This window comes from Paralichthys olivaceus, chromosome 7, assembly GCF_024713975.1.
Source record: "Paralichthys olivaceus isolate ysfri-2021 chromosome 7, ASM2471397v2, whole genome shotgun sequence".
Classification (NCBI taxonomy): domain Eukaryota; kingdom Metazoa; phylum Chordata; class Actinopteri; order Pleuronectiformes; family Paralichthyidae; genus Paralichthys; species Paralichthys olivaceus.
The window spans coordinates 13,852,627-13,877,890 of NC_091099.1; the positions used below are offsets into that span (position 1 = coordinate 13,852,627).

Consider the following 25,264-nt stretch of genomic DNA (forward strand, 5'->3'; position numbering starts at 1 on the left):
CAGATACTGTATGCTGGAAAGAGTGAGATGGACAGTGAGCGAGCTTCATCATGAGCTCAGCATGGGAAAGTCTTTTGGACTATCTGATGTCAAAAGGAATTATTTCATTTCCTTCTTCTAGGCCCTTTAGTGGTCATCAGGGAGCATTAGACATGGCTCTGCAAATCCCTCTGACTTTGGTGCTGCTGCAGCTTTGCTTCTCTGCCCACACCTTAAATCAACTCTGTCGATCTCAGCGCTGCTCTGTGAATCAGCTTTGTAGGCCGATGACAACAGTTTCTGCATGACCTCTCTGTTTCTACATTACTAGCAGTCAGATAGATAGATTTGTGATAATAAGACTTTTCAGTGCAACAGATTATCTTATGTTTTTCACATTTAGTATTTACAATCTACTCTATCTAAACATAAACACATGGTTTCTGTCAAAGCTTTTTCTTCATGAACTCTAAATGTACAAAATGAACTTACTCATGCAAACAGATATTCAATTATATAAACCAGGACTTGGGACCAGCCTCATTAAACTTGTCAAAATTTCTCAGATGTAACAGTAGGCAAACATTCGAGTTCTACATGTCATTTTAGTTAGAGGTTATTTAACGTCTTTTCAAGTTAAAGTCTTTAATAGAAGACCTAGGCAAATGGCTGACATTGTAAACACAATATTGCATCTTTACTATTAACCCCAACAATGTTCAAGTAAACTCTTCATTTTGCTAATATTCAGTTCATAATTTAAATTTGGGTTGTTACCTGAAAAGCCTAACATGCTATAATGGTCAGAAAACTCCACTTTCTTCATACAGTCCATTGCTACATCTCCTCTTTTCAGCCTCTGTCTGAAATGCTTAGTTTTAGCTCCTGTCTCTTTAAGGCCTTCCACCCAATAATGCCCAGTCTGCTCTGACTGGCCAGCTCACTCTGCTGTGATTGGGCAAATGCTTTCAGTGTATAGGAGACGCTCTGCTCTCCCTTTAGCTGGCTTTGTTTGGCATGCCAGACCAGCCGCTACGCAGACTACTGGTCAGACTACTGGTCAGACTACTGGTCAGACTACTGGTCAGACTACTGGTCAGACTACTGGTCAGACTAGTGAGGAAGCATTTCAGGAGCGGCAGGGGTAGTATTTACTGTGGGGAGACGAGCCTTACCGCAAACTTGAACTTTTGGGCTTTTTAACTTTGCAGACCTTTTATATAAACAAAACACCCATATAACACCAGCGGGAATGGAAAGCATAATATGTCACCTTATCGATAAAGTAGCCAGTACAATATTATGTTGATCAAAATCGTTTACTTTCATGACTCAATTGATTCATCAATATTCACAACTGGTAACTAAAATAATACATCCGATCAAACTGAATTTGATTTACTATGATACAACATTATTTTTTTAGCTGCTTTAAATTATTGCATTTGAATTGCGTGATAAACAGGTTTATTATTTTTCAGTTTTCCTCAGTGTCCAGTCTATTAATCCTATCATCCTGTAGTGTGGCTGAATTATTTGCTGTATCCCTTTATTTCAAACTCTTTGCCATCATCAATATGTGGTGTTGCTAAACGATTAGACGTGTTGTTTTGTCTCTGTGACAAGTCAGAAAAACGCCTTTTCACAATATCAAGACGTTCACAGCTGGTGAGAATGGAACTAGCCAAGATAATTTCCACTTGTTCATGTGCAGCGATGACAAGCTTGTTACTTTGTCTTCCATTATTATTCACTCCTGCGTGGTGTGTGATGAGTATGAGGCTGATCGGGTTGGACAAATACAGTACAATATGTTGACAGCGGCATCACTCTGTCATGGCGCAGCATAAACGAGACCCTTTCCCAGCTCACCCCCCCACTGAGTCTCCATCACAAGGCAGAGGCCACTTCTAACACTCCATTTAGACTCGAGCAGTTTGGTAGGTTAAACGTGTATTAATCAAATGGCCTTTATACAGTATATACAGGCTTGATGTTTGCTGTGATGGATAACATAAGCTCAAGTAAGGCTGATTATTGAAATGAATGGAAATCAATGACTGCCTGAAATGTTTTTTGAAATCTTAAAAACGTTAAATTGCAGCGATTTCACTTTGTTTGCAAAGATGTAAAGTATATATGATTCATGGTAAAACCAGGGTATTAACCAGGGTTGTGCACAATCTGCCTTAAAAACTCTTAAATGTGTTAACCTTAACCTCATCCTCAACATGAAGAACTCCAAGTAGACTCTACCGCCAGTAGACCCGCATATGTGCATCTGAGGGATATTAAAGTGTCACAGCATATGTAGTGCTTCTACCTCACATGGTGGCTACTGGCATTGTCCGCTAGCAGTGGAGCTATGGGGCTCTCATTGCCTGTAGCACTGCTATAATCCTGCTTTTGAAGAGGATCTGTTCAGGGGACTGGAGACAAAGCATTCTGCAGAGGGTATCAAGTGTCCGCCACCAAAGCCCAGCTCCCTAGGCTGCCCTCCAGGGGGTTTCCTGTGAGCTGCAATGAAATCAAGGTGAGGGCAAAGCGTGGTCTTAAGGATTTGAACCCGGCTTCCATGAGGTGTCCCGACATTGGCCGAACGGGATGAGATCACAAGCCGCCACTAGTTCAGTTGGTGTTTCACAAGGTCGACACAGTGACTTCTGACGTGGTTTGTTGCATTTTCTTTCCTGCAGCAATGCTCCACTGACCTACTTCCTTTTAATCCCTCGATGTGACTTTAATTGACTAGAGGGAGGGGCAGGGAGGAGAGAGGGATGTGTCTGTGTGTTCTAGGAGGGGGCAGTGAGTGCAGGAAGAGGGGACGGGAGGCGGGGTGTTGAGTGAAGATAGGGAACACAGGAGCGACCAAGAGAAGGAGAGATTTGAGAGCTTGAGTGATTTCCTGCTGCCACTGCTGTGTTCAGGCCACAAATTAATTTGATTCTGTTATGTAACTGTAATCATCATCCGCTCTAATCACATCAGCGGCTTTGTGAGACACCCAAAATAGAGGGATTTTGGGCCGGACAGGGGGGCGGGGCAAACTGAAGGGTCTGATCTCTGAGGGCCAAATAAATGAACTGGGCCCCAGCAGAGTGTTTGAAAAAGACAGACATCGACTACACAACACCAACACGATGCAATTCTACAGAAACAAATAAAATGTGTTTGCACAGTCTTAACAGGACGAGAGCCATTTATTTTGTTGATTTGTGTTTCCAACACTATTCAAACTCAGAGAAATCCCTGTTTCTATTCTATGGAAAAAGGGTCTATCTCTTCTATAACCTCTGTGCAAACCAGGAAAAACACACAGTTACCCAGCTGGTTATATTTCCCTCCATAGTTTGCATTGATCACTTGTAATGAAACATGATTACTCATTGCTGTTTGCAACGTGAATAAAACCTCTGTACATCACCTCATCCATGAACATTATTTGCGCCTGTGTCGGTTGACGACAACAACTTGGCCAGAAAAATACATTTGTGTTTAATCCTGAGGAATCCTATAGATTTACAAACATATTTGACCAACTGTCAACCACATACATTTGAATGCAATTCATTTAAATCATATTTATTGTCATGCTTAAGATGTTTTATTTTACTGCCGTCGTGGAAAATTTGACAGGTTGTACGCCAGATGTATCGAGTCCGGCCCCGTTTTGCTGGATAGAACAGAAGCACTGAGCCATGACTTTGTATTATCAAAGAAATATATCCTGGCTGACATTAGATGAGCTTTTGATAGAATGCTCTTCCTTCATTTTCCGGTGTGGACAGATGCCAACCAATGTGACCGCCTCTGTCAGTTGAAAAGAGCATGATGTACATTGTCTTTTAGCAGGCTGACCGTGACTCCCGGGACCCAAGTTGTTCCACATGGGTCAAAGGTTAACTGATTTGGTGAGGCTTGTCTCTGGGGGTCTGATTGGGAAGCTGAAGGCCCTGTGAGTGTCCTCAGTAAAGTGCAGTCCTGTGTCACATACTGACACACTCATGTTTGCCTAGAGGACCACTGGGTCCTCTGCCGTATCCTGAAGAAAATAAACCTGCTGTCTGTGAAGAAGAAAAAAAAAAGAAACTCTTACTATGTCTGGTCTTTTGTTCTCAACTTGTGCTGGATGAATACAGTTCTGGTGAAAACACAAGCGGGATGCAACGTCAACAGAGGTGTCTTCTTTCCTGTATCTATTGATTCTTTGTGATCGTTGCCTGTTTTTCTATTTAGTCACTGGATCACACCGGGGCTGATGCATCCATGACAGACTTCATCTGCGCTCAGCCTACAGACGACCGCGCTTTGTGTCTTGTTAGTTCACAGTTATGTGACAAATGCACATCGTCCACATGGCTTTTGCTTTTGCATCAGAACTGCCTGTTTATGTGTCATGTGTTTGTTGTTGTGGGAAGGGCAGGAGGCTTGCGGTGTGCCTTCTCCCCTCCAGCTGAAACCTGTCAGTCCCCCTGGGGAGCTGGGCCCATGTTTACAGGACAGCTGAGGCAGCCCTGACAGCCCAGCTCATCTCGTTTGGAGCAAGGCATGCCGTTTTGCCGCTCGCTGCCTGGACAGGATTTGCTCCCTTCCTGCCACTTTACATCCACAAGCTCTACATTTAATTAGAATCACTTGTCATGTCTCGTATATCACCTGGTCCTGTTGGTGTCAGCTGTCAGCCAAAGAAATGCGATAGTTATTCATTGCTCTGTGGATGTGTAACAGCAAGGTCACAGGACAGAATGCACCTTGAGCTAACTGTACTTAATGTTTATATGTGGCTGCACAATGTGTTGTGGTGACAAACAGAAACTAAAATTCAGCTGCTATTTTACATCCTCCACAGAGACTATTAAAGTATTTGGTATGTTACAGTGAGCTATATACTGATGGATAGATTCCAGATAAAGTGCAATGCTAATGGTAGTTGATAGACAGGCACTGTGGGGTTGAGTGGACTTAGGCTTCATCCTTACTAACACGTTTTCATTTGAAGATGTTTCAACTCATCTACTAATGCGCCTGGTGTCCAAACGACCGCAGAACAGCTCGCTGGGTCTTTTCCATCACGACGTAGCCTTCGCTAATTCGTCAGGCTCCGATCACATGACCTTATTTCCTGGAAGAAAACAACCTGCTTTAGCCTTTTCTACCAGTGTAGAACGAAACATAGACAATCTTTTACAAGTTGCTGAACCTGTTCTTTTATGTACATGCATGAGGGGGAGAGCTATTATTCTGCGACGATACTGAAACCAACAATTGCTTTCTGTGTACACACTCAGGCCCAGAGTCTGTCAAGTGATGCGTTTAATGTGTGTTTGTATGGACAAGGATTAAAACTGATACGGAGCCAAAACACGTGTGTGTACTAGTATGCATCTAGCCTCATTGGTTTGTGTGGGAATTGGTGTGGCTCGGACCATCTAAGATTCCTTTCTGCAGAATTGGATGAAGCCCAAAAGTGTCACAGTGCGGAGGTAACCAGGCAGCCAAGTGGCTTCAGGGGCATGCAGACTTACATTGGACCCTATGCCAGGATAATGCATACGTGATGGAAGTGATAACCCCTGACCTGTGTACACATCTGTGTCATGGTTGCATTTTTAAGTACTCCTGAGAGATCTGTGCTTGTTGGACACTCACCTCACCTGCATGTGTATGTTGTCTGTGCAGGCAGCATTGTGTACCATGTTAGCTTTCATCATGTTGTCACTGTCACTTTAAATGGCAAAGTGTTTTTTCTCTCTCGTCCCTCTCTTGTTCACTGTCTCCTTCTCTGTCTGTCTGTCTCTCTCACTCTCTCCCCCTGCTTTAACAGCCTGGTTATATAACTCCCTTTTTCTTTCTTTGACATCCCAGAGCTTTTGCAGTCAGCTGACAGCACCCAAATGTCAGCTGGTAAACACACTGCTTTCGGTCTTTTCTCTCCCCTGATTTTTTTTTCCTCACTTCCTCCTCACCCCTCCTACTCCTCAGCGATTAAGGATTGATTCTCTCCTCTGTCCCCCTGCCTCCTCTTCCATTGGTTGGGGTCCATATCCCCAGGCCAGTTTCCACATATTAGCACCCGAGGCCAGGGGAGGCAGGCAGATACGCATTGCCTGCCATGGCCCATGGATCCTGCAAGCCAGTGAAAAATGTGCTTTGGAGAGGCAATAAATTGCATCCAATTTAGAGATGAAGGCAGAAATAAATTTCTCTTTTCTGAAGTCTGAAGAAAGGATAAAAAAGCCCCTAGATAATTTCTGTTCCATCTTTTTTATGTGAATTTTTTTTGTGTTATTCATTTGAATTCATAAAATAATCATATGCCCACATTTTTTATTGCCTTTTTATGTTTCAGCAGGTTATGAAAATAATTATTCTTGTCTTTGCTGACATGTTTTGTATCTTGCTTGAAATGTTTTTGAGCCAGAGGAGACATTTTGAAAAGAAACATTCATCAGACATGATTTGGTGCATGCACACACACACACACTAACCCTCCCCCCTTTCCCATTTCCCGTCATTGCATTATCCTAAATGAACTGTCCAAGAGGCTTAGACTTTCTCTCAGCTCAGTGCTGCAGAAGTCTGGGCGAATAAGGAGAGAGTGTGTTAGGTAGTCTCAGAAATGATGTAAGGGAGTGTCTAGTAATGACCACATCAACTTTCTGTCTCTCCTCTTCTCTGCCTGTTCTCCCAAATGTTTTCAGAAGCCTCGGCACCTCTGTAAATGGCTCCTGAAGTAAAGAAGGACTTAGGAAAAGCACTTCAGTCCGTAAAGACAGTATAAGCCAATGGAGAACCCAACACTTTCGTTTTCCCTGTGGTGATGTGCAAGCCTCCTATTAGTCTCTGAAGCCCAAACTCCAGGCTGAGATGTTTCCCTTTGTGCCAAGGTAGAGAGTGTTGTGTGCCAGTGCTTTCCTGTGTATTACCCGGGCCTGCCAAAAAAACAGTGGAGGAGACATGTGGGGGATACACTCCGGAGAGTTGCATCCTATTCTGTTTTTCTTTTTCTCTTTTTTTTCCTCCTCCAAGAGATGTTTCTTCCCAGTTAAAAGGCTATGTTTCTCAACACCGTTTCAATGTGTTGACACCCCAACTGTGAGGTGTTGAAATTGGCAAAAAACATTGTCAGCGCAAAGTGTTGTGGCGCCAGTGAACTCCAAAAGTACAACATGAAAGGGGTGATTTTGTGTATGTTAGAGTGTATTTACTGACAACATCGCCACGCTGTTACTCATCACTGACTTCACTCTGGGAGATGAATAATGTGCAAATGGGCAAACACACTTTGTTTGCTGTACACTCTGACAGTATTTACTTTGGATCACATCGTAATGTTTTGTTTTGCAGCCAAATAAGCACAAATACATTTACAGTGCAAAGCTTTTATATTTGTTTGTTCACTGTGTTAGATTGTGTTATTTTCACACTCTATGAGCATTAATGGAAAACTCATACGTGAAAATATGCAGAAAAGCAAATTTGATCTAGCAAACAGTTTTATCTCAAGTTAATACGTAGTGTAATTTAAGTTGCATTATGTCAACAGTTTTGTTGTCTTGGGGCTGATGCTGCAGTGTATCGCAGGCTTGTGCTGTTCATCTGAGCAGGCAGTTAGCTAAGCTCAGCTGATTAATAAATAACCATGCTATGGTCTTGGATCAGTGCGTCTCTAATGTGCTCAGACTCTCTGCCTTGTTCCTGTTGCGTCTATATTCCGCTTGGCTTCGTAAATGCAAAGGAGGGGTGGGGTCTTTCTACTGTCTATCAGCATGTCGTAGGGCGTCTCAGCATGTAGTCATCAAGGCCCGCTGTGGCATTAGCTCCCCTCGTACTGCTGTATTTGTCTCTCCACATGGCCAAACGCAATTGGACGTGTACTTACCGTAGCTCGGCACCCCCACCCACTCCAACTCCCCTGCCATCCTGCCCTCCCTTTGCTTGTGTAAATTATGTAAGTGCAGGGGGAAAGCAGCAGTGATGAGGCATACAGTAGTGGCATTTCACTAACCAGGGTTATGTGCAGCACATGTGATCCTTGTAGCATGGTCCGCCCGCTACACCGAATGCATTTTTGACTGGGGTTTCCAGAGCAGCCCGGCTAGACGTGGTGAAGACAGGGGGGTTTTGTGGGTTCACCTCACTGACTGTTCTTTAGTTAGGGGTTGACATCTCTAAATGTGCTGTCTGTGTATTGTGTAGCCATGCAGGGGAATTCTCCCTCCACAGCTCAGACGATGCTCTGGCTCGGCGTTCAGCCCTTCTCATAAAATAACAATGCAGTGGCACTTTAAAACGCAGACCTCACAGAGGATGTGCAGACGGTTCCAAAAACATGTATATATAGCAAGATAGAATGGACTTTTAAACTAAATCTCAACATGTGTGTTTTGTATTTGATATTGAACTAAGACATTTACATATCTTGCAGTAAATTGAATGTATTGAGCAACCTACAATATAGTGGTAGATATGTGTTCTTATAGTAATTCTCATTTTGGCCTCTAAATATCCTTCATATTATTAAAAGCTTTTAGTCAAAGAACTTAATGTATGTAGCTCTGTGGAGCAGACAAAACATAATGGATCCTCCTCTGTTTTCATCTTAACTTATTCTCTTCATCTTAACCCTCCATCATCCATACACACACACACACACACACACACACACACACACACACACACACACACACACACATTTCCTTCATTGTGGATAGCCTAACTAAAACCTTTAACGTGACCAATTCAAGCCTCATCCTAACCTTAACCTATAACCACAATTCACATCTTACCCCTAACCTTAACCGTGACCTCAGGAATGACGTTTCCATTGATTCTGATTCCCATGTCTCAGGTCTACTGGTCCTGACAATTTCAGTGTTAATGCTGGAAATGATATACACATACAGAGTATACACACACACACACACACATATGGTCATGTCCCTTGCCAAACAGAAACTTGCATCATCTTGCTATTGTATTAATAAAAATTTGGCCACCCTCCCATCCCATCATAACGCTATATTTGAAGTCTCTCTTTACACTTAACATGTGAATAGCACATAACTCATCTCTGTTTGCGATCTGCTGGCGAGATTTCAAACTGTGATCTGCCACAACAGGTGCTGCTCACCTGTCAGATACTTTCACTGTGAAACAACAGGTTCTGACCTAACACTCTCCCCGTTACCTGCCTAATGACCAGCCTTAACAGTTGCTCTGTTGTTGCTCTGTAGTTTGAATAGGAGGTAAGTGCCACCTCTATCTTTCTGGTCATCTGCCCGGTCTGCGAATTGCTATAAGTAAGTGTGTCCCATCTGCCAGGCAGAAATCAATAGGCGCTCTTCACGCGGCGCTGAGTTTGTCTGGCTTCTGAGGAATAATTAAAGAGCCAGTTTGCTGCACACAACCATGATGACTAATGCTGTTTAAGGAATGCCGCTCTTACATAAATCAATAGCTCTTATTTCTCTCTCCCTCCATTCTCGCCTTCACACTCTTTCTCTCTCTCCCTCCCTCTCCTCTCTCTTGCTCTTTCTCTCTGTGCGTGTGTGTGTTTGCGTGTGTGTTTATCAAGGCATGCAAAGTTCTTCTTTGTGCTTGTAGGTCAGTGTGTCACTGTGCCATGGTCATGATGCTTATACATTTTGACAACCTCTGAGTGGAAAAAAAAAAAACAAAACAAGAAAACCCTCTCTTCTGTCCTAAAGCAAGCCAAACGCAATGGATTCAGTTGTTATGGATATGATAACTACCTCTCGTAGTAGGGCCCGTGGCCCTTATTAACCCCGCAGACCCCTGGGTCAAGGGCGGAAGCAAAAGAACACATGCATGCATCTGGGTTTTTTTTCGGTTGCTTGTCTCTGCTACCCAACAACATAGTGGCAGAATAAATGTGTGAAATAATGCATGCTTATGAGTGAGCACCATGCACACCTTTCCACCATATTAGGTTTTCATAATTGAATAAAACATGGAAGTGCTCTGAACATCCCCTCAGAGGGAAATGGCAGTCACTAAAGCATAGAAGCCTACTCAATAAAGAATTGCAAATGAATAAGTGATGAGGAGCAAACGGAGTGTGGTATATGAGAACAAGGGGGTGATTTACTCTAAAACAATATTTGAAACAGCAGGTGAGTGAAGGGCAATAATTACATTGCAAAGGGAGGGTGGTTTTGAAGTGATCCGCCTCATATAAATTACTGTTGGGCTCTGAGTCGAGCCTGTTCATTTTAAAGTGTATGCTTTTGAATTAGACAGAATATATGAAGTCAAACCATATGCAAACACGACCAGGGAAACATCTCTGTTAACCATGTTTCCAGTTGCACATACAAACACACACACACACATGCACGCGCACACAAAAAGAGAGGGAGACAGAGAAAAGCTGGGAAAGGAGGTACGCTGTGAAATATCCTGAAGGTCCTTGGCAGCATTAGAGAAAGGCCTGGGAGGTTAGGAAACATCAAATCAATGCATTGTAATGTGAATTGACTGCTGACTTTGATCATCTGCCTTGGGAGTGCTTTAGCATTGAGTGCTGTCACACTGGCTGGGTTAAGCAAATATGGCATGGGCTGAAATGGAGAGAGATGGGGAGGAAGAGACAGGTTAGAATGGGGGAGAGAAAAAGGGATATGTGACGCCTGGCTATCATCAGAGAGTAATGGGCACATTAAAATTCAATGTCCGCTTGGTAAATGGCATACTGTGGATGTTATGCATAGTTAAATTGATTCATAATTGGAGATAGTGAATGCATATATATAAATGACACAAGGTGGTGTTGGCCTGTTTCATATTAGAATAATAACACACACACTGTTGTCTCAGAGTGCAGTGTATGTCTCTAGCAAACAGAATGAAAAAGAAAAAAAAAGATTTTAGCTCAGACTCAACTGTATTTCTGGGCAGACAGCTGATACCCTCCACTCAGCCACCACCAAACTGATAGGTCAGCCCTGCTTAGTGTCAGAAGCTGCTGATATCCACGCTCTGAAAGTGGATGTGCTCTTAAGCCTTTCTCCCATAATGGAGTGGCCAGTCTAATCTTGCCCTCTCTGACTGAGAGCAGGTAAGGAAGAGAGTTTTAACCACAACACTCTGACCTTTGCTTTGGCACTATACTGCCCAGATTACAGAACAGTGCCAGACTGGCATCCCGGTTCTTTCCCAACAGGCAACTAGAGCTGCAACATTTCTGCTGCACTCAGTTTCCTCAATAGGAACAGAGAACCCGTTCCTGTGGGGAATAATTCCATATAGTCTGACCTATTGAAATCATAGAGTCCTAAATCATCAATTCATTTTATTGATGCTGGCATGGTTTTCTGACACTTGCACATTACACAGCAATAACAATCAACATATCAATATCTGTTTCAATTCAGGAACAATGAATATTTCTATCTTTCTATTTCACTATTCACTACTAACAATCTGTCAGAGAGGGGGGAAGAGGTTTCTAGCTAGCGTCTGCATGCATGTGAGATGTCTTAGATATAGCTACAGAAAATAACCCAGTTAACTTTCTTCCCCTCTGAAGTGCACAAGTCTCTGCATGCATATCGGTCACACGCCACACCACCCACCAGTAAAGGAACATTTTCAGACTGTGGGAAACAATGTAATGTGTGTAAAATGGTAATTTTTACAAGTGGTGGTAACACCAGCAAATATCTTTCTACGCAACAGGGGCTTAAATGTGGGGGTTTACACTGAATACAAAAAGCCAAGCAGCACGTCCCTTAATATCCTATGTTAATACCAACTTTAGCACCACACATGCAGGTTTAGCAGATTTTTTTTCTTTGATGAAAAAAACCTAAATGAAAACGAATGCTGAACAAATAGCCTCTCATTTCATCCATTTTAGATGATGACAGACTGCTGCAGCTAGCTCTCAGGCTGTGCTCGAACTCATAATAAAATGATTATGAAACAGTTATACTAATGCTAAAAACCTTTGTAGGCTGACTGTCCTCACAGAACATTGATATAGCTAATAAATGATCTGATGGTCAAGCAGAATCTATAATGTCATTTGTATCAATAAAATCATATTAATTATCAGCCTTATTCCCCAGCAATGCTTTGTTACGTAACAAACAAAATGGGAGGTTTTCATTTTGGTGGATAGCGTTGTTTATGCTGCTGTTTAATTGTCATATTTAAAAAAAAATAATGGGACAATGCATAAAACTAATGGTTAATTTTATCAGTAGATTAATTGTAAATGTTTGTCCTATTACCCTCCAGTAAAATCATACTGTACACAGACTGAGAACGATGGGTGGAGGGAGCTTAGATGGGATGTTTGGCAGGGAAAACACAGTGCACTTATGTCTGTGACAAAGAAAAGATGAGGGAGGGCCGATGTCGAAGATGGAGACATTCCTTGAGTCAAGCCAGAGCAGCAAAGAGGAGCCCAAAAGCTCTTGTCACTGTATGAAAAGAATAGCAGGACGACCCGTAGGTATTGGGCTGCTAGGTGCATCTCCTAACAAGCTGACTGTTCAAAGGCTTTTTAGTGCTCTAGAGAACATGAAAGGCATGTTTAAAAATTTAAAAGCCCGATCTGTTCCAGTGCTATGGAGCGGCAGAGGGAAGCAGATTTTTACGTCGCCATAATTCCCTGGTTGCTTGCTTTGTAAATTAATTAAGATGTTTATGACAGCTGCTTGCACCTAATGGAATGCTTATAGACTATGCTATTAATTATTACTGCTGTCCACGGCTGCAAGCTTTCGTATTGCTGAGAATATATGGCTGTGGCTGCAGTATACATGCAGCCGCAGCTTCAACCTCAGACCCCTCTTGACTATGTGATTGCAATGAGTGTCAATGGGCTGTCTGTGCATGTGCTGGAGATGTTTGTTTGGGCATTCGTGCATTCTGTATGCTCTTCGTACCACATGTCTAGCCAACTGCATCACAGTGGTGAGAGCTGCATAAAACATAATGTAATGTGGATTTTTAAAAGGGCAGTATTCCACAAAGTCTTGCAGAACACTACAGGGAAGGTTACAGCTGCCTTTGTTATACGGAAGCATTGTGATTGCTGATGCTGATTGGACGTTTCCCTTGTGAAAAGTACAAAATCCCTGCCCTGTCTCTGTCCTCTCTGTAACCTGGCCTGGCTGCAGGTTGTGTTGTCTTGCTGTGCCTTCTGGACAGATGCCAGTGTTTTTTTTATTGTGTAACATTAGAAGTGTAAATGAGGATTGTCATCTTCCTACTCGATAAACCAACAGCCCTTCCTGTTACCTTGTCCAGTTGTTAGTGCAGGGCAATCGTACCGTGAACTGTATCTGACCTCATGAGCCTGCAGGATATTTAGCAGCTCGCTCCCTACTGGTAATTTGGCTCCGGAGTGGAGAGTTGTTATGCTCTCAGTAAGAAAGAAAGCATAAACAACTCAAACTGCAATGCCAATGAGTGTGCAAATGCTAGTATGGCTAATTATAGTTCCTCTTTCATATGACTTCATCACAAGTTCTTTGACTGGCGTTGTTATGCAACGCCTTAAGAATAACAGCGATGGTCGCAGGAAGCTTTGTTGCAGCAAGATACAATAGACAGATTTTTTTGATAAAAAATTGTGCATACATTTTAAAACACTGTATGAGCTCATTGTTTGATGTTGGTTGTAGGTAGTGATCCGATCAATGCATCTCACCAAGAATATTTACTGAAATATATTTAAGCACCATGTGGTACTTGTATTTGAGGTTTTCAGTTTTCTCCTGCTACAACTCAGAGGTATTTTTGCCCATAGCCAAATTAAACTACTTCACTGTATTTGAAAATATTTAATTGATTCACAACTACTGCAATGCATTTGTGCCAAGGAGTATTGAACAAAATGTGAAACAAAAAGTGACTGGGTCTCGGTCTGTCTATCTATCATCTAACTTTCTCTCTCTCTCTCTCTTTCTCTCTCTCCACTTAACTAGGATGTAAAAAATGAATATAAGAATATAAAACATATACAAAATATATCAAACAAAAAATGTTTCAGCAACAAATACATTTTATTTTTCAGACATTCATCCATTCTTTACTTTTCTCATGTAAAGTTATTAGACCATTTAACCTTAAAAAAAATGGGACAAATAAATAATGCAAGATAGTTCACTCTGTTGATTACACCATGTGAGGTACGTTTGTATCCCTCTATCCCCGCAGAGGGGAGACATCATGTCTCTGCTCTGCAGAGCTTTATCCCGTGTTATCCTCCGATTACATTTACATAGAGAATGCAGCGGTGAGGGAGAAGGCAACAAACTGAAGCACACTCCACCTGCACCACAAGAGGCGATGTGTGAAATATGTATTCAGTCTTTCATCAACCTCTTTATCTGCTACGCATGGATTATCCTCTTGTGTAAAGTCTTCTGTTGTGTTAGCTTTGAAATAGGTTGAGGAAACTGTGATCTGTGTTCTATTAATCATAGTCCAGCTCCACGGTTGTCCCGTTATCACACATGTGTAATTACCGAGTATTTGTGCTTAAAGCATGGTTCTGTTGCCTGGAAATGGAAGAGTGGCTCCACTGATGAACTCCCTGCTAACAGGACTACCTTTGATCCTCTTGGAGCATGGAGGGCTTACAGAACTTGCGGGTTTTAATTATGAAATACATGAAAAATAGATGCTGTACTAAGTGCCGACCATGACTGCAGTGAATCACAGGAGCAGTGTGCTCGCTAGTTTGCCTCTGCCTTTCCTTCCTTCATGTCCTCCAATGCTCAGAAATACCTCAATCCCTGTCTCTCTGACTCAGTTCGTTACTGCGGCGAAGCAAAGCAAAAAAGACAAGTCCATGATATTAATTAGTGGATTGACAGACATGTAATTCATCTCAGAGGAAGTTTTCATTACATGGGAAGCTTCAGAGGGGCAGTTTGGCTTATTGGCAAGTGCGAAGACCAGACCTAATGGGGCTGCAGTCCCCTCCCTTTTGAGCAATTATAGCCAAGTCCTTATCAGCAGAGCCACGAGTCCACTGTTGGGGGACCTTGACTTCCAACACACTTACATAGAGTGATCCTTCCCCACAGACCCTTGTTCATTAGACAAGTGCCTGCTGTACTGTACTTTACTGGATGAGATTTGAGACTGAATGAGTGATGGTAATGAAAGGGTTCCAATATACGGTATTTCTGAGTCAGCCTTTGTAGAGCTGATATTAGCTGACATTAGTTTGTCATCAGAGCTTGAGCCTTCTCCTCCCAGGTGATTATACAAGGACGCTTGTGTGTACAGTCTATTGTCAGACCTGGAAAGCTTGTTGTCACTAACTGTCACAGCCCGTGTTAACTCGCAGATTTTAATCCCATGTTTTGTAACTGGTTTTCCTGGGGATGATATGAAATGCATATGGACCTCAGATTGGAGAGTTGTATAAACAAATTACGTATTTGGCGAAAGCAAACCCAGTGCGGTTTCTTGAACTCGATGGCCGATGAATCATCCCTAGCAACCATTAACCAATGACAGAAAAACAAAACGGGTGAAACCAAGCAACCTGTAGATGTGAGATTATCTTTATTTAACTGCAGTATGCTGTGCATCTTGAATATTTCAGCTTTTCTGAGTAGGTTAGCCCAAGGAGGAACATCTCTATTGGCCAACTATATAACTCTTACAACCCATTATTGTAAAAAGTGCATAAGTGCCTCAGGAGCTGTGGGTAATTGTACTCCCCCTTTAGATTTGAACCAGTGTTGGAGAAAGGTAATATACAGTAATATGAATAGAATTTCACAAGTGTTGTCTCCAGGGAACTTTGCTGTTGTCTACCTTAGAGGGAGTAGACAGCAGTGCCTCTTACCTCATTGTAATAATGGGAATTGTGAAAAAAGAAAATATTTTTTGGGATACGTTCTGTGGATAAAACAAAGGAAGGCCTCAATTACATATCATACAATTACACAACTTGAAATAAGCCATCCTCTGACAGACTACCAATTTCAAATCTATGTAGTTAAAGCCCTTATATATAAGTGTGTAAACACAGTCTGGGGTGACATTTGCGGATTGCTGTTCAGTGCAGCGCAGGAACAGTTAAGTAAGCCAGGGTGGTCTGCTGAATGTGGTTTCTCTTTATTTATGGTGCGGGCTGAAAGGCTATTGAGTTTCATGTGTGGCTGAGGCTGGATCACTAGGAGATTACTGCTGGGCTGGGAACCGCCAGCGCAAAGAGTACACAGAGGCCTGCCTGTGCCCCTGGCCTCACTTTGACCAGCGCCCAGGGCCTTCCTGCATCTAACAGCCCACCCCCCCACGGGACCCGCTCACATTCAGCAGAGAATTACTGTATAGTACAACTAGAGCCAGGATCAGAGTGCACAGCATCAGAGCAGCAGAATCCCTAACATTTTGGCTTTTCACCTGCAGGACTGAACTGTGTTACATAACAAACCAACCAAACTGAATGCCTCAGTGTTTTCTGGTTGAGCAGTGCCTTTTTCTGTTTGTAGATTTTTCCAGAATTTGACTTCCTCTGCCATAGCTAACCTTCAGTGGTCCTCTGAGCGAGTTGCACCTCAGAACAGAGCACGGAGAGAGAAAGAGAGACGCAGTGATAAATATTGGTACAACACTGATACGTACCATTCTCCTCAGAATAGTCATTAACAGCGGAGCTGTTGGTGCCATGTTAGAAGCCTTGGACATTGTACAACAGAGATGTTTTTGGATCTTGTCATTTTAGCTCTTAGCTAAGTAAACCTGTGCAGCAGTGTCTTACCAATAACAATAGCACTTATCGCTGTGTTCCCTGCGGTACAATTAAAATTCCGTCAGAGTCTTCAATCTGCCTCCCAGCCATGCCTGCTGTTTCGCGACCCTCCTGGGCCACGTCAGTTCCTCTGCTGCAATACATTATTCACGAGCCACCAAACAGCGCTGAGGACTCACCTGGAGACTCAGACCCAGCAATGCAGAACTGCACTGGGGGAGACGTAGTACATCAGTCTGGGAGACATTTGTAGGGGGCGAGGTGCGAGGGGCAACATGGTACCTCAAGTCAGCCAGAGCTTCTTTGATCTCAGGGTCACTCTGATAACATCGCCTCTCCACTGGGATCTTCCAACTGTCTCAGTAAGGCAACGTATCCTTGTATTTTTTTTCCTGACCTTTCTCCTTATGTCTTCTGAAACACATTTGTGGTGTCCTCTAAAACTAATTTGGATGTATATCTTCTATTTGCAGACAATTCCATAGCGATGCATTGGAGTAACCTGTGGAGTCTTGGAGTGGTTGCTTTTAGTTAAAACCAATTAGAAATGACCAGAAATAACAGCGCCTGGAGACATAGAAGTCATTTTTCTCTTGAGCCTCCCCAGAGAGTTGGCCTCTCCATGGATTAAGTGTTTTAGTATATTAGGGGGCAGCTGATTAGAATCATTGTGCTTTTTTAATCATTACATTTTTGCATGTATAGTTTATAGCAGTATAATAGCTAATAAGGCTAAGTGTGTCACAGCAAAAGGGAGGATTGTTTAAATGACTTTGTGTATGAAACTTGGCCTTCACAAAGACTGTCAAAGTTAGACCAACAGAGAGGTTCTTGAATCAACTCGTCAATCTTATTTTATTACTTTTGATCAGATCAGCATTAATACAGGAGCAGCTTTGCTTTATATCTTTACACTTTGACTGATCCATTTCTTTACTTGAAGAGATTTTATTTTCTCTTAATAAATGTGTGAATTTCTGAAACGCTATGTAAACAAGCCACCTATTTAATATTCCAGTTTTCTTCAAGCTTGATTTTGTACTATGTTGAATTTCTTACATATATGGCTCCATAAATCACAAGAAAACATGTTAGCTATGGCTAAGAAGAGAAACACATTAATTGTTTCTAATTATTCTCTCTCAGGAATGTAGCCGCAATTTGTCAGTCGGGCAGGCGGCAGCAGTCAAAAGATGGACTGCTGAATGTGGCTACATCTATCATTCTGAGATGACCATAGCTAAGCCACCATCATTAACCAGCAACCTCAGGAGTAGACTAAAATTAACAGTCCCATACAACTGCTGTCATTACGACGGCACAATAACCAAATCTTTACATTATTGTTTAATGTTTGTGTTGTTTTTTTGAATCCAAGAGGCCTTACTAACTGTATAGTGTGAACTTCCTATGGTATTGACCCGCAATTCCATTAGGTGTCTAGCCCGTCCCACACTGGGCCCTCACTGGCTCTTCCTGCAGCAGGGTCTGCTGCACCGGCTGTGTCCTTGTGTGCGGCGGGCGTGCAGCAGTGGCATGTGGAGCAGGCGGCAGGAAGCAAACCTCCCTGTCTCCCCAGACTGAACAGTGAATGAGGATAAGTGAGGAGCGCCAGTCAATGAATCAAGCAGCAGGAAGGGAGCAGCCAGGGGGGTAGTGTGACGTCCCCACGGGAGAGGCCTCGCATTAGGAACTTCCTCGTCTGTGTGTTTCTGGCACAGGTTAAATGGATCGCTCCCATTAGCGCGCTGAGAGGACAGCTCCATTATATGAAGGAGACTGTAACTTTGAATGTCATGGTGCAACAACCCCAGAGCACGCCTCGTCTCCCAGGGAGGCAGGGTGACAATAACCATCCATGATAATCATTCCCTGTCAAGCTTTAAGGAACCTGAAATTATGACGTACAGCCTGCCGTGTGCCTCAGACTTCATTACAGCGCTGTCACTTTGAGTCGCCTGCGATGGCACGGTGCTCTGTTGCCTGCTGCAGCAGCGTGGATGCCAAACCCCACACTCACTCTCCTCCTGTCTAAGTGGCATGTTTACAGGATGTGTGCCCCCCTGCAGATAGATGTGGTGGAGGTTAACCTCCAGTCGCCTGCACAGTGCCTCTCTTCCTGTATAGCATAGGCAGAGTCTCATGAGAACATGTGCTGACTTGTTTACCGATGCAAGGTAAAATATGACTGATCAAAGGCCACACTGTGACAACTGTCCCTCCTTCCACTGTGACAAATGTTAATGTAGAATTTGCAATTCAGCCGCAACTTCATACAGATAACTAGCTTACCTTTAACTTCCATTTCTATCACCGCTTATATAAATAAATGCCAACAGAGCACGTAGAATTTTATTAAAGGTGGTCCACAAGCTGTAAGCATATTTATAGCAGCCTGTTTGTCAGCCAAGGAGAGCTTCACCTCCAGACTGACCTCTGAACCTGCCATCCAGCGGAGAAGACATGAGCTGGCAGGCATTGCCAATGTCAGTGCCCAGAGCTAACTCCTTCTTTCCCACCACCTTACTCACTCATTGGCTTTTCGGCCCCCTTTGCCTTGCCACCTCCAATCACTGGGCTCTGAATGACACACAGAGGAGGAAGTGGGCCCACTAACTGCACCCTTCTGCTTCCTTAAACCTGCATAGCAACAGGCCGGATAAGCCTTTCCTTGCAAAAGAAGAAGAAGTAGGTGTTTGCATGCTGCACCTTAGAAGGTGGTAGTGAAGAGAGTACTTTTTTATATAGTTAATTGTATGGATTTAAGAGGGTGGGAGACGGGCAGCAGTTAGTGGTGCCACTTATTACACACACACACTGATGCAGCAATGGCTGCCTTTCTGTTTCTTAAAATTTGTAATTTACTACACATATGTTTTTCTTTGGTTTATATTCATCTCTGTGCATGGTTTTATTACTTCTTAAAAATCAGCTAAGAAAAGTTTCACTGAAGTTTTTAACCACTGGAGGTGCTGTAGAGAGATGATTTATTGATCTGTTTCCTACACCATGAACAAGATTATCCACACACATGTCATAAGCACAGGCGTATAACTGTGTACACCCTCTGAGTGAGGAGCCTTGCTACTGAAAAATTCACCGCTGGTGCCGGCAACACGCCGTAATAGGTGGAAATGCGAACAAAGAAAAGAGGAAGAGGGCAACTGCTGGACAATTTAAACAGTTAAAGTGTCATGAGGTAGTAAATACATTCATAATGTTTTTTTGGGCCCTAAGGATACACACACACACACACACACACACACACACAGACTGGGAAACTTTCAAAGTCTAGCAAACAAGACAGTGTTTGTTTACACACAAAATTCCCCAGAGTATATCCCTCCTTAAATAGACCTTATGAAGCATTCAGATTTAATATGTTCACCACAGTGGGACAATAGAGGTTTGCTTGGTATCAGAAATGAAATATTTTATTTATCATAGGGTATTAATTAGGAAATGTACTTACTCCATCTTTAATGAAGAGTTTTATATCATAATGGCTTTTATAGCTGCCAGATGAATCATTACTTCTTGACATTATCAGTGGCGGAGCTGGTGATAGCACTGTGGTCTGTATCGTCACTCACTGACTTTTGACACTTTCATTACCTTTGTCATGAACATTTTACAAAGGGTTGTTTTTGGAAAGGCACATTGGTTAACACTTAAAAAGGCAGGAGCAGGCATCAGAGTTTAAAATTATGTGTCACTTTTTGCATATGTATGCATCGTACATTTATATTATATAAAGTACCTGAAGGTGAAATAATACTTATCCTGTTAAATGCCTGTTTTATGTATCTGTAATAGCACTTTAATTTGCTGTGTCTATTATACAGTTTCCAGTAAGTGCACCATATGTTATGTACATGGTGTAAGAACTTGATTTACCCATCAAAACAAAGAGCCACATTACTTCTTCATACAGGATTTTATAGCTGCCTTGTGAGCAGCACCTTGACGCAGGCTTCCATGTCATTTGATTGAATTGTGTAGAATTAAGACTGGATTAGTTTAAAATTCTCATTGCATAATGTCACAGTTGGACAGAACAGAGGCTTTTGGCCCTGAGCACTGAAACACTAGCTCCATCACAGACTGCTGGCCCCTAGGTGACTGTTTTCCCTCTTTCTGCTCAGTGGAGTTAATATCAGTTATGTGTTTCTGTGTGTATGTCTATAGGAGGCTGAAGGGCTTATTTGTTTTCCCCCTCGTTGCTCTTTGACTCGTTTCCCCTCAAACGTGTCTGAAACATTGTTATCTCCGGCCAGACGCCTTTTTCACAGAGAGTTATTGAATCATGTCAGCTCGCCGTCCCCCGAGTTTCAAATGCAAGCTGTAGAAAAATTAGCCATTGCTTCCGCATGACAAGTGGGATCTATTAGTGTGCTCTCGCCCTGCAAAGCATGAGCATCCAGCGGACCGCTGGGGACCATGGCTGGCTGTGCGCCCGTCCGCGTCAGGCTCCTGGGGCATTGCAACAATGCTGCAGACAGGAGAGGCAGCCGGAGCCACAGCAAGAGCTGAAGTGGCTCATTCGATGAGTTGACGCCCGAAGGGGCGAGGTAGGGCAGCGTGAGCAGTGGCAGCCCAGCTCCGCCTCTGACTCACACTGGTCAGACAGGCCACTAGTCTGAAAATCAGTTTGCAGCTACTAACATTATCACTGCTTGTATGGCATCTATTCCTTATCTATTTTTTTACCACTGCACATTTTTTTCTCAGATCTAGATTTACAAGAGTGGGATATACAATAAAAATTACAGTATTTAGCGATACAAGTGTCTTTGCTAGTTCTACACACAACATTTTCCCACCCAGTGTCCACGTTGTTTTGCATGTTTCACCAACAAAAATCCGGTTTGAAGTGTAGAATTTCACTGGTATTTTAAAGACAGAGAGATAATAATATGCACTTACATATGATGGTGCACTATGGCTGGACTGCAGATTATTTAAAACCCTTGTTGGCCCTCGACCAACAAAATTGCATTCTTCTGTATAAATTATCTGCTAATTTAATGACCAAGTTTTTATTTTTAAATGTTCCACATTCTCTTGAGGTCCTGATCACAATGACCCTACATGTTAAGATAAAGGATCAACCAACTCTCACTGAGGTCAAAGTACCTCCATACCACTCTGGGCCACAGGCTTAGTCATGTGCTCACGTCCAATCAGTGCAACCGCTCGATACATTAGCATTCCAAATGTTGTTTGTTTTAGTATAAATTTCAATTCATTGCCTGCAGAGGATAGAGTTTCAACCACCTTGTTGTGGATGTTGTTGCAGCATGGCTGTAGGTCAGACACCAGTCTACACACATAATTATCCTGGGCCTGCCTCTTCTGTGACCTTGGACAGTGACAGTCTGTTGGACCACAGGGTCTCCTTCTTCATCCCTTCAGTCCGCCATAAGCAGCGCTACATGTACATTATGGTTTGTGCTGAATATTAATCTATTTTGTTTGCTTCTTTTCTTTTTGCAGGTATCTCAGTAACAAAGAAGACACACACCTGTGAGTACAAAGATTGTTTACTTTTACACTTAAATTTAAAGTCTGTAAAAATGTCATTTAATTCTGAGGCCAATCTTAAATTTAATCAAGATTTAAAAAACAACTTTACTATTCTCCATATACAGTTGAGATGACAGTGCTCTGTATTTATGTTGACTCTTTTTTTCATCACTGCCTACAAACATATTCCTGCCTTACTACTATAATAAACCGGTACCTTCATTTAGATCTGTCGCATTCACTTTCACCATTTCGCATTTCTCCATCTACATCCTGGAGAGGTTATGATGATAACTGCAGAGAGGAAATTAAAAATGCTATGCAGTCTTATGACTGCTTGATAATCATGCACAGTTGAAGCAGACAGTGTGCTGAAGCACCTCTTTGTTTTGTGCAAGGCCATGCAGCTGAACAACACGGATGTGGTGTTGTGGTGGTGTGTAGCCTCTGAGGCTGCATTAACTACCAGAGTTTGTATTCTTCATGTTCAGATCACATCGCTGAAATTGAAAGATGCAGACACTGAATGTGGCACGGCTCAAATGTGAGGTGCAAAGGTTTTTTTGTGCACTACAACAACAGCACACAGGCTCTGCCCTGTCTAACCATCTCTGCCCATTAGAATTTCTGTCTGCACATGAAGAATTGATGACCAGTCAAACCTGTATAGATCAATGATTTCCAAGAGATCTCTACTGCATTTTGAAACATGTGAAGTGTAATCGAAGAGACATGTAAAACAATTTTGTGTGGTGGACTGCTGTGTGTCTGTATGTGTGTGTGTGTTCATATCCCACTGTGTGAATGGAGGAAACCAGCTCTGAAGGCTATCCTTTTGCTCTGATCACTCTGATGAAACTTGTGGAGAGGGAAGGCCAGAGGGCTTTTCTGTGAGAGCGGTCGGAGTGTTTTAGATTGTGAGAGGCAGCATCTTGCCCTGTAAAACACCCCGGCTCTTTCTTACATCAGACAGCAGGGCAAAGGATATGATCTTCCCCTGCTAGACTGCTCTACCTTGCTCAAACAGCCTCGTCAAAACAGCAGCATGATTGTGTGTTAAGCTATTTGCTTGTCTGGAGGGCGTATGGTATTTCTTTTCTTTTTTATACACGTGTGTGTGTGCGAAGGTTCGTGTTTGTGTCAGGATGTCTTCAAGGTAGAACAGAAATGCTTTGACCCATCATCCAGCGCCCCGCTTACTTAATTAGTGTGGCGCTAAGCACCTCTACACCGGAAGGGGGCTCAAATCAAAGAGCATGATTTAGAAGTCTTGGGTTCAAAGCCCTGGGCAGAGACTGGACTACGCCGTCTCATTTCAGTGAGAAATATTCAAATCTTGTCCATGTGAGGAAATCAAAGTAAAGCCCCTTAACAAGTAGTTGATTGCTGTGCCTCACAGACAGGAAGCGGCTGTAGAATCTTGTCAGAGCTGTGTGCTCAAGAAGTAGTTCAAGGGCCAGTTAATGGTCATTGAGGATGTGGTGGGAAGGTTTTTTTCAGAGAAGCCTGGTGATTATATGGCTGCTGGAGTAATAATGAGGGGGATCGCTCTGCCCTACATGGTTATAGTCAGACTGAAGATCAATTTCTGTTCTTGAAGTGAAAACATTGGCTTGCCCACTACACCAGTCCACACTGCAGCTTGTAATGTGAGCTTGGCAGTCTTGTTTGTGTGCGTGTGTGTGTTTAGGAGGTCTTCCCAGTCCAACCCAGACCACAGGGATGGGCCGTGTCTCTGACTAACTCCCCACTCTGCTTGAGTGATCAAACTGCTGGAAGCTCCCCGCCATGCCAGTCCCCTCATCAATATAAATTACAGGGGCAGCTGTTCACTGGCAGTCTCCTCTCCTCTCCTCTCCTCTCCTCTCCTCTCCTCCACCTTTCCTTCATCCACTCAACTGGACTCATCATTGCACCATCAGAAGGTGAAGTGTTCTGGATGAAAACAGATACTTTTTTCATTGTGCCGATGATCTGTGATCATAATTTACAAAAGTAGCACCCTCTCTTTTCTCTGTCAGTCAAATGCTTCTTTCGTCATTCTCCCTAAGGGGCGGCCCCTCATTGGCACTTTCTTTTACCACAAGGCTGTAATTCTCTGCAAGAAGTGAGATGTGGTTTTCCTGTACATCTCCCTGACAGTTTTGCATCTGCTTCATATGATTTATCTGTAAAACTGCCTGTGTCAAAATGAGGTAATAACAACATCGAGAGAGAATTATATTTTATTTTATGAAATCTTTTCTCTCTTTGATGGCGGACACCAGATATGTGCCGTCACTTTCTCCTACCATGGCAGGGGTGCATTTAGTGTGAGATGAATTTCTGTTTGGACCTGTTGAGAGAGACGGTGTGGAGTGGAGGATCAGATGCGGCAGCTGATTACACTGAGATTAGACGTCTCACCTCTAATCTTCCATCAGCAGTCTGGGGTTCTGTCTCACTGCTCAAATAGCAGAGAGCTAGCTAACACACACGCAACACACACAAACACACACAGGTCGTGTATCCTGGATGCTCTTCCTCTGGACAGAGCAGATCTCCTGATTACACAGAGCTAATCCACTCTCTTGTAGCAGCAGATGTACAATATACTGAGTGTCTGCTGACTGTTCAGACTACGATACACAACAAAACAATGGCTTATGTATTGCATTATTTTTTGCATTGTGCTTTTTTTTTATATTAGACAAAACATACCAGATAATATGACAATATGCTAATATTTACAAATAATAGAAACCATATAATATTACAATAAAATCCAATTCAGCAAAAACTACATCTTCAAAAATCACTGTATCCCCTTTAAGTGAGAAAACTGAAAAACTACTGTCACAAATGCACTATTCACTCATATTCAAGCAATGCTCATTTAACATTATTGTATTTGATTTCATTATATTTCACAGGTGTTGACATGCTGTTATTCTGCCAGTCCCTTTCATCAATGTTTAGTAGTCTACATTGTGTGTCTCTAGATTTGGAGTAGAGTGGCCAGAGGGAGGC

The 25,264-nt window shown here is 42.7% G+C and overlaps 1 protein-coding gene and 1 long non-coding RNA gene across 2 annotated transcripts in view; both read left to right on the forward strand.

Annotated features, from left to right (window-relative positions):
- Positions 1 to 25,264, forward strand: part of roraa (RAR-related orphan receptor A, paralog a) — a 173,545-nt gene that overhangs the window by 96,622 nt on the left and 51,659 nt on the right. Inside the window, exon 2 of the mRNA XM_020079419.2 lies at positions 22,226 to 22,255. Within this exon, the coding sequence (XP_019934978.1) occupies positions 22,226 to 22,255 (30 nt within the window). The remainder of the gene's footprint in view (positions 1 to 22,225; positions 22,256 to 25,264) is intronic.
- On the forward strand, positions 1,151 to 17,712 carry LOC138410872 (uncharacterized). The gene is made up of 2 exons (XR_011243517.1): positions 1,151 to 17,091; positions 17,203 to 17,712. It is a non-coding gene; the product is annotated as an uncharacterized lncRNA (long non-coding RNA).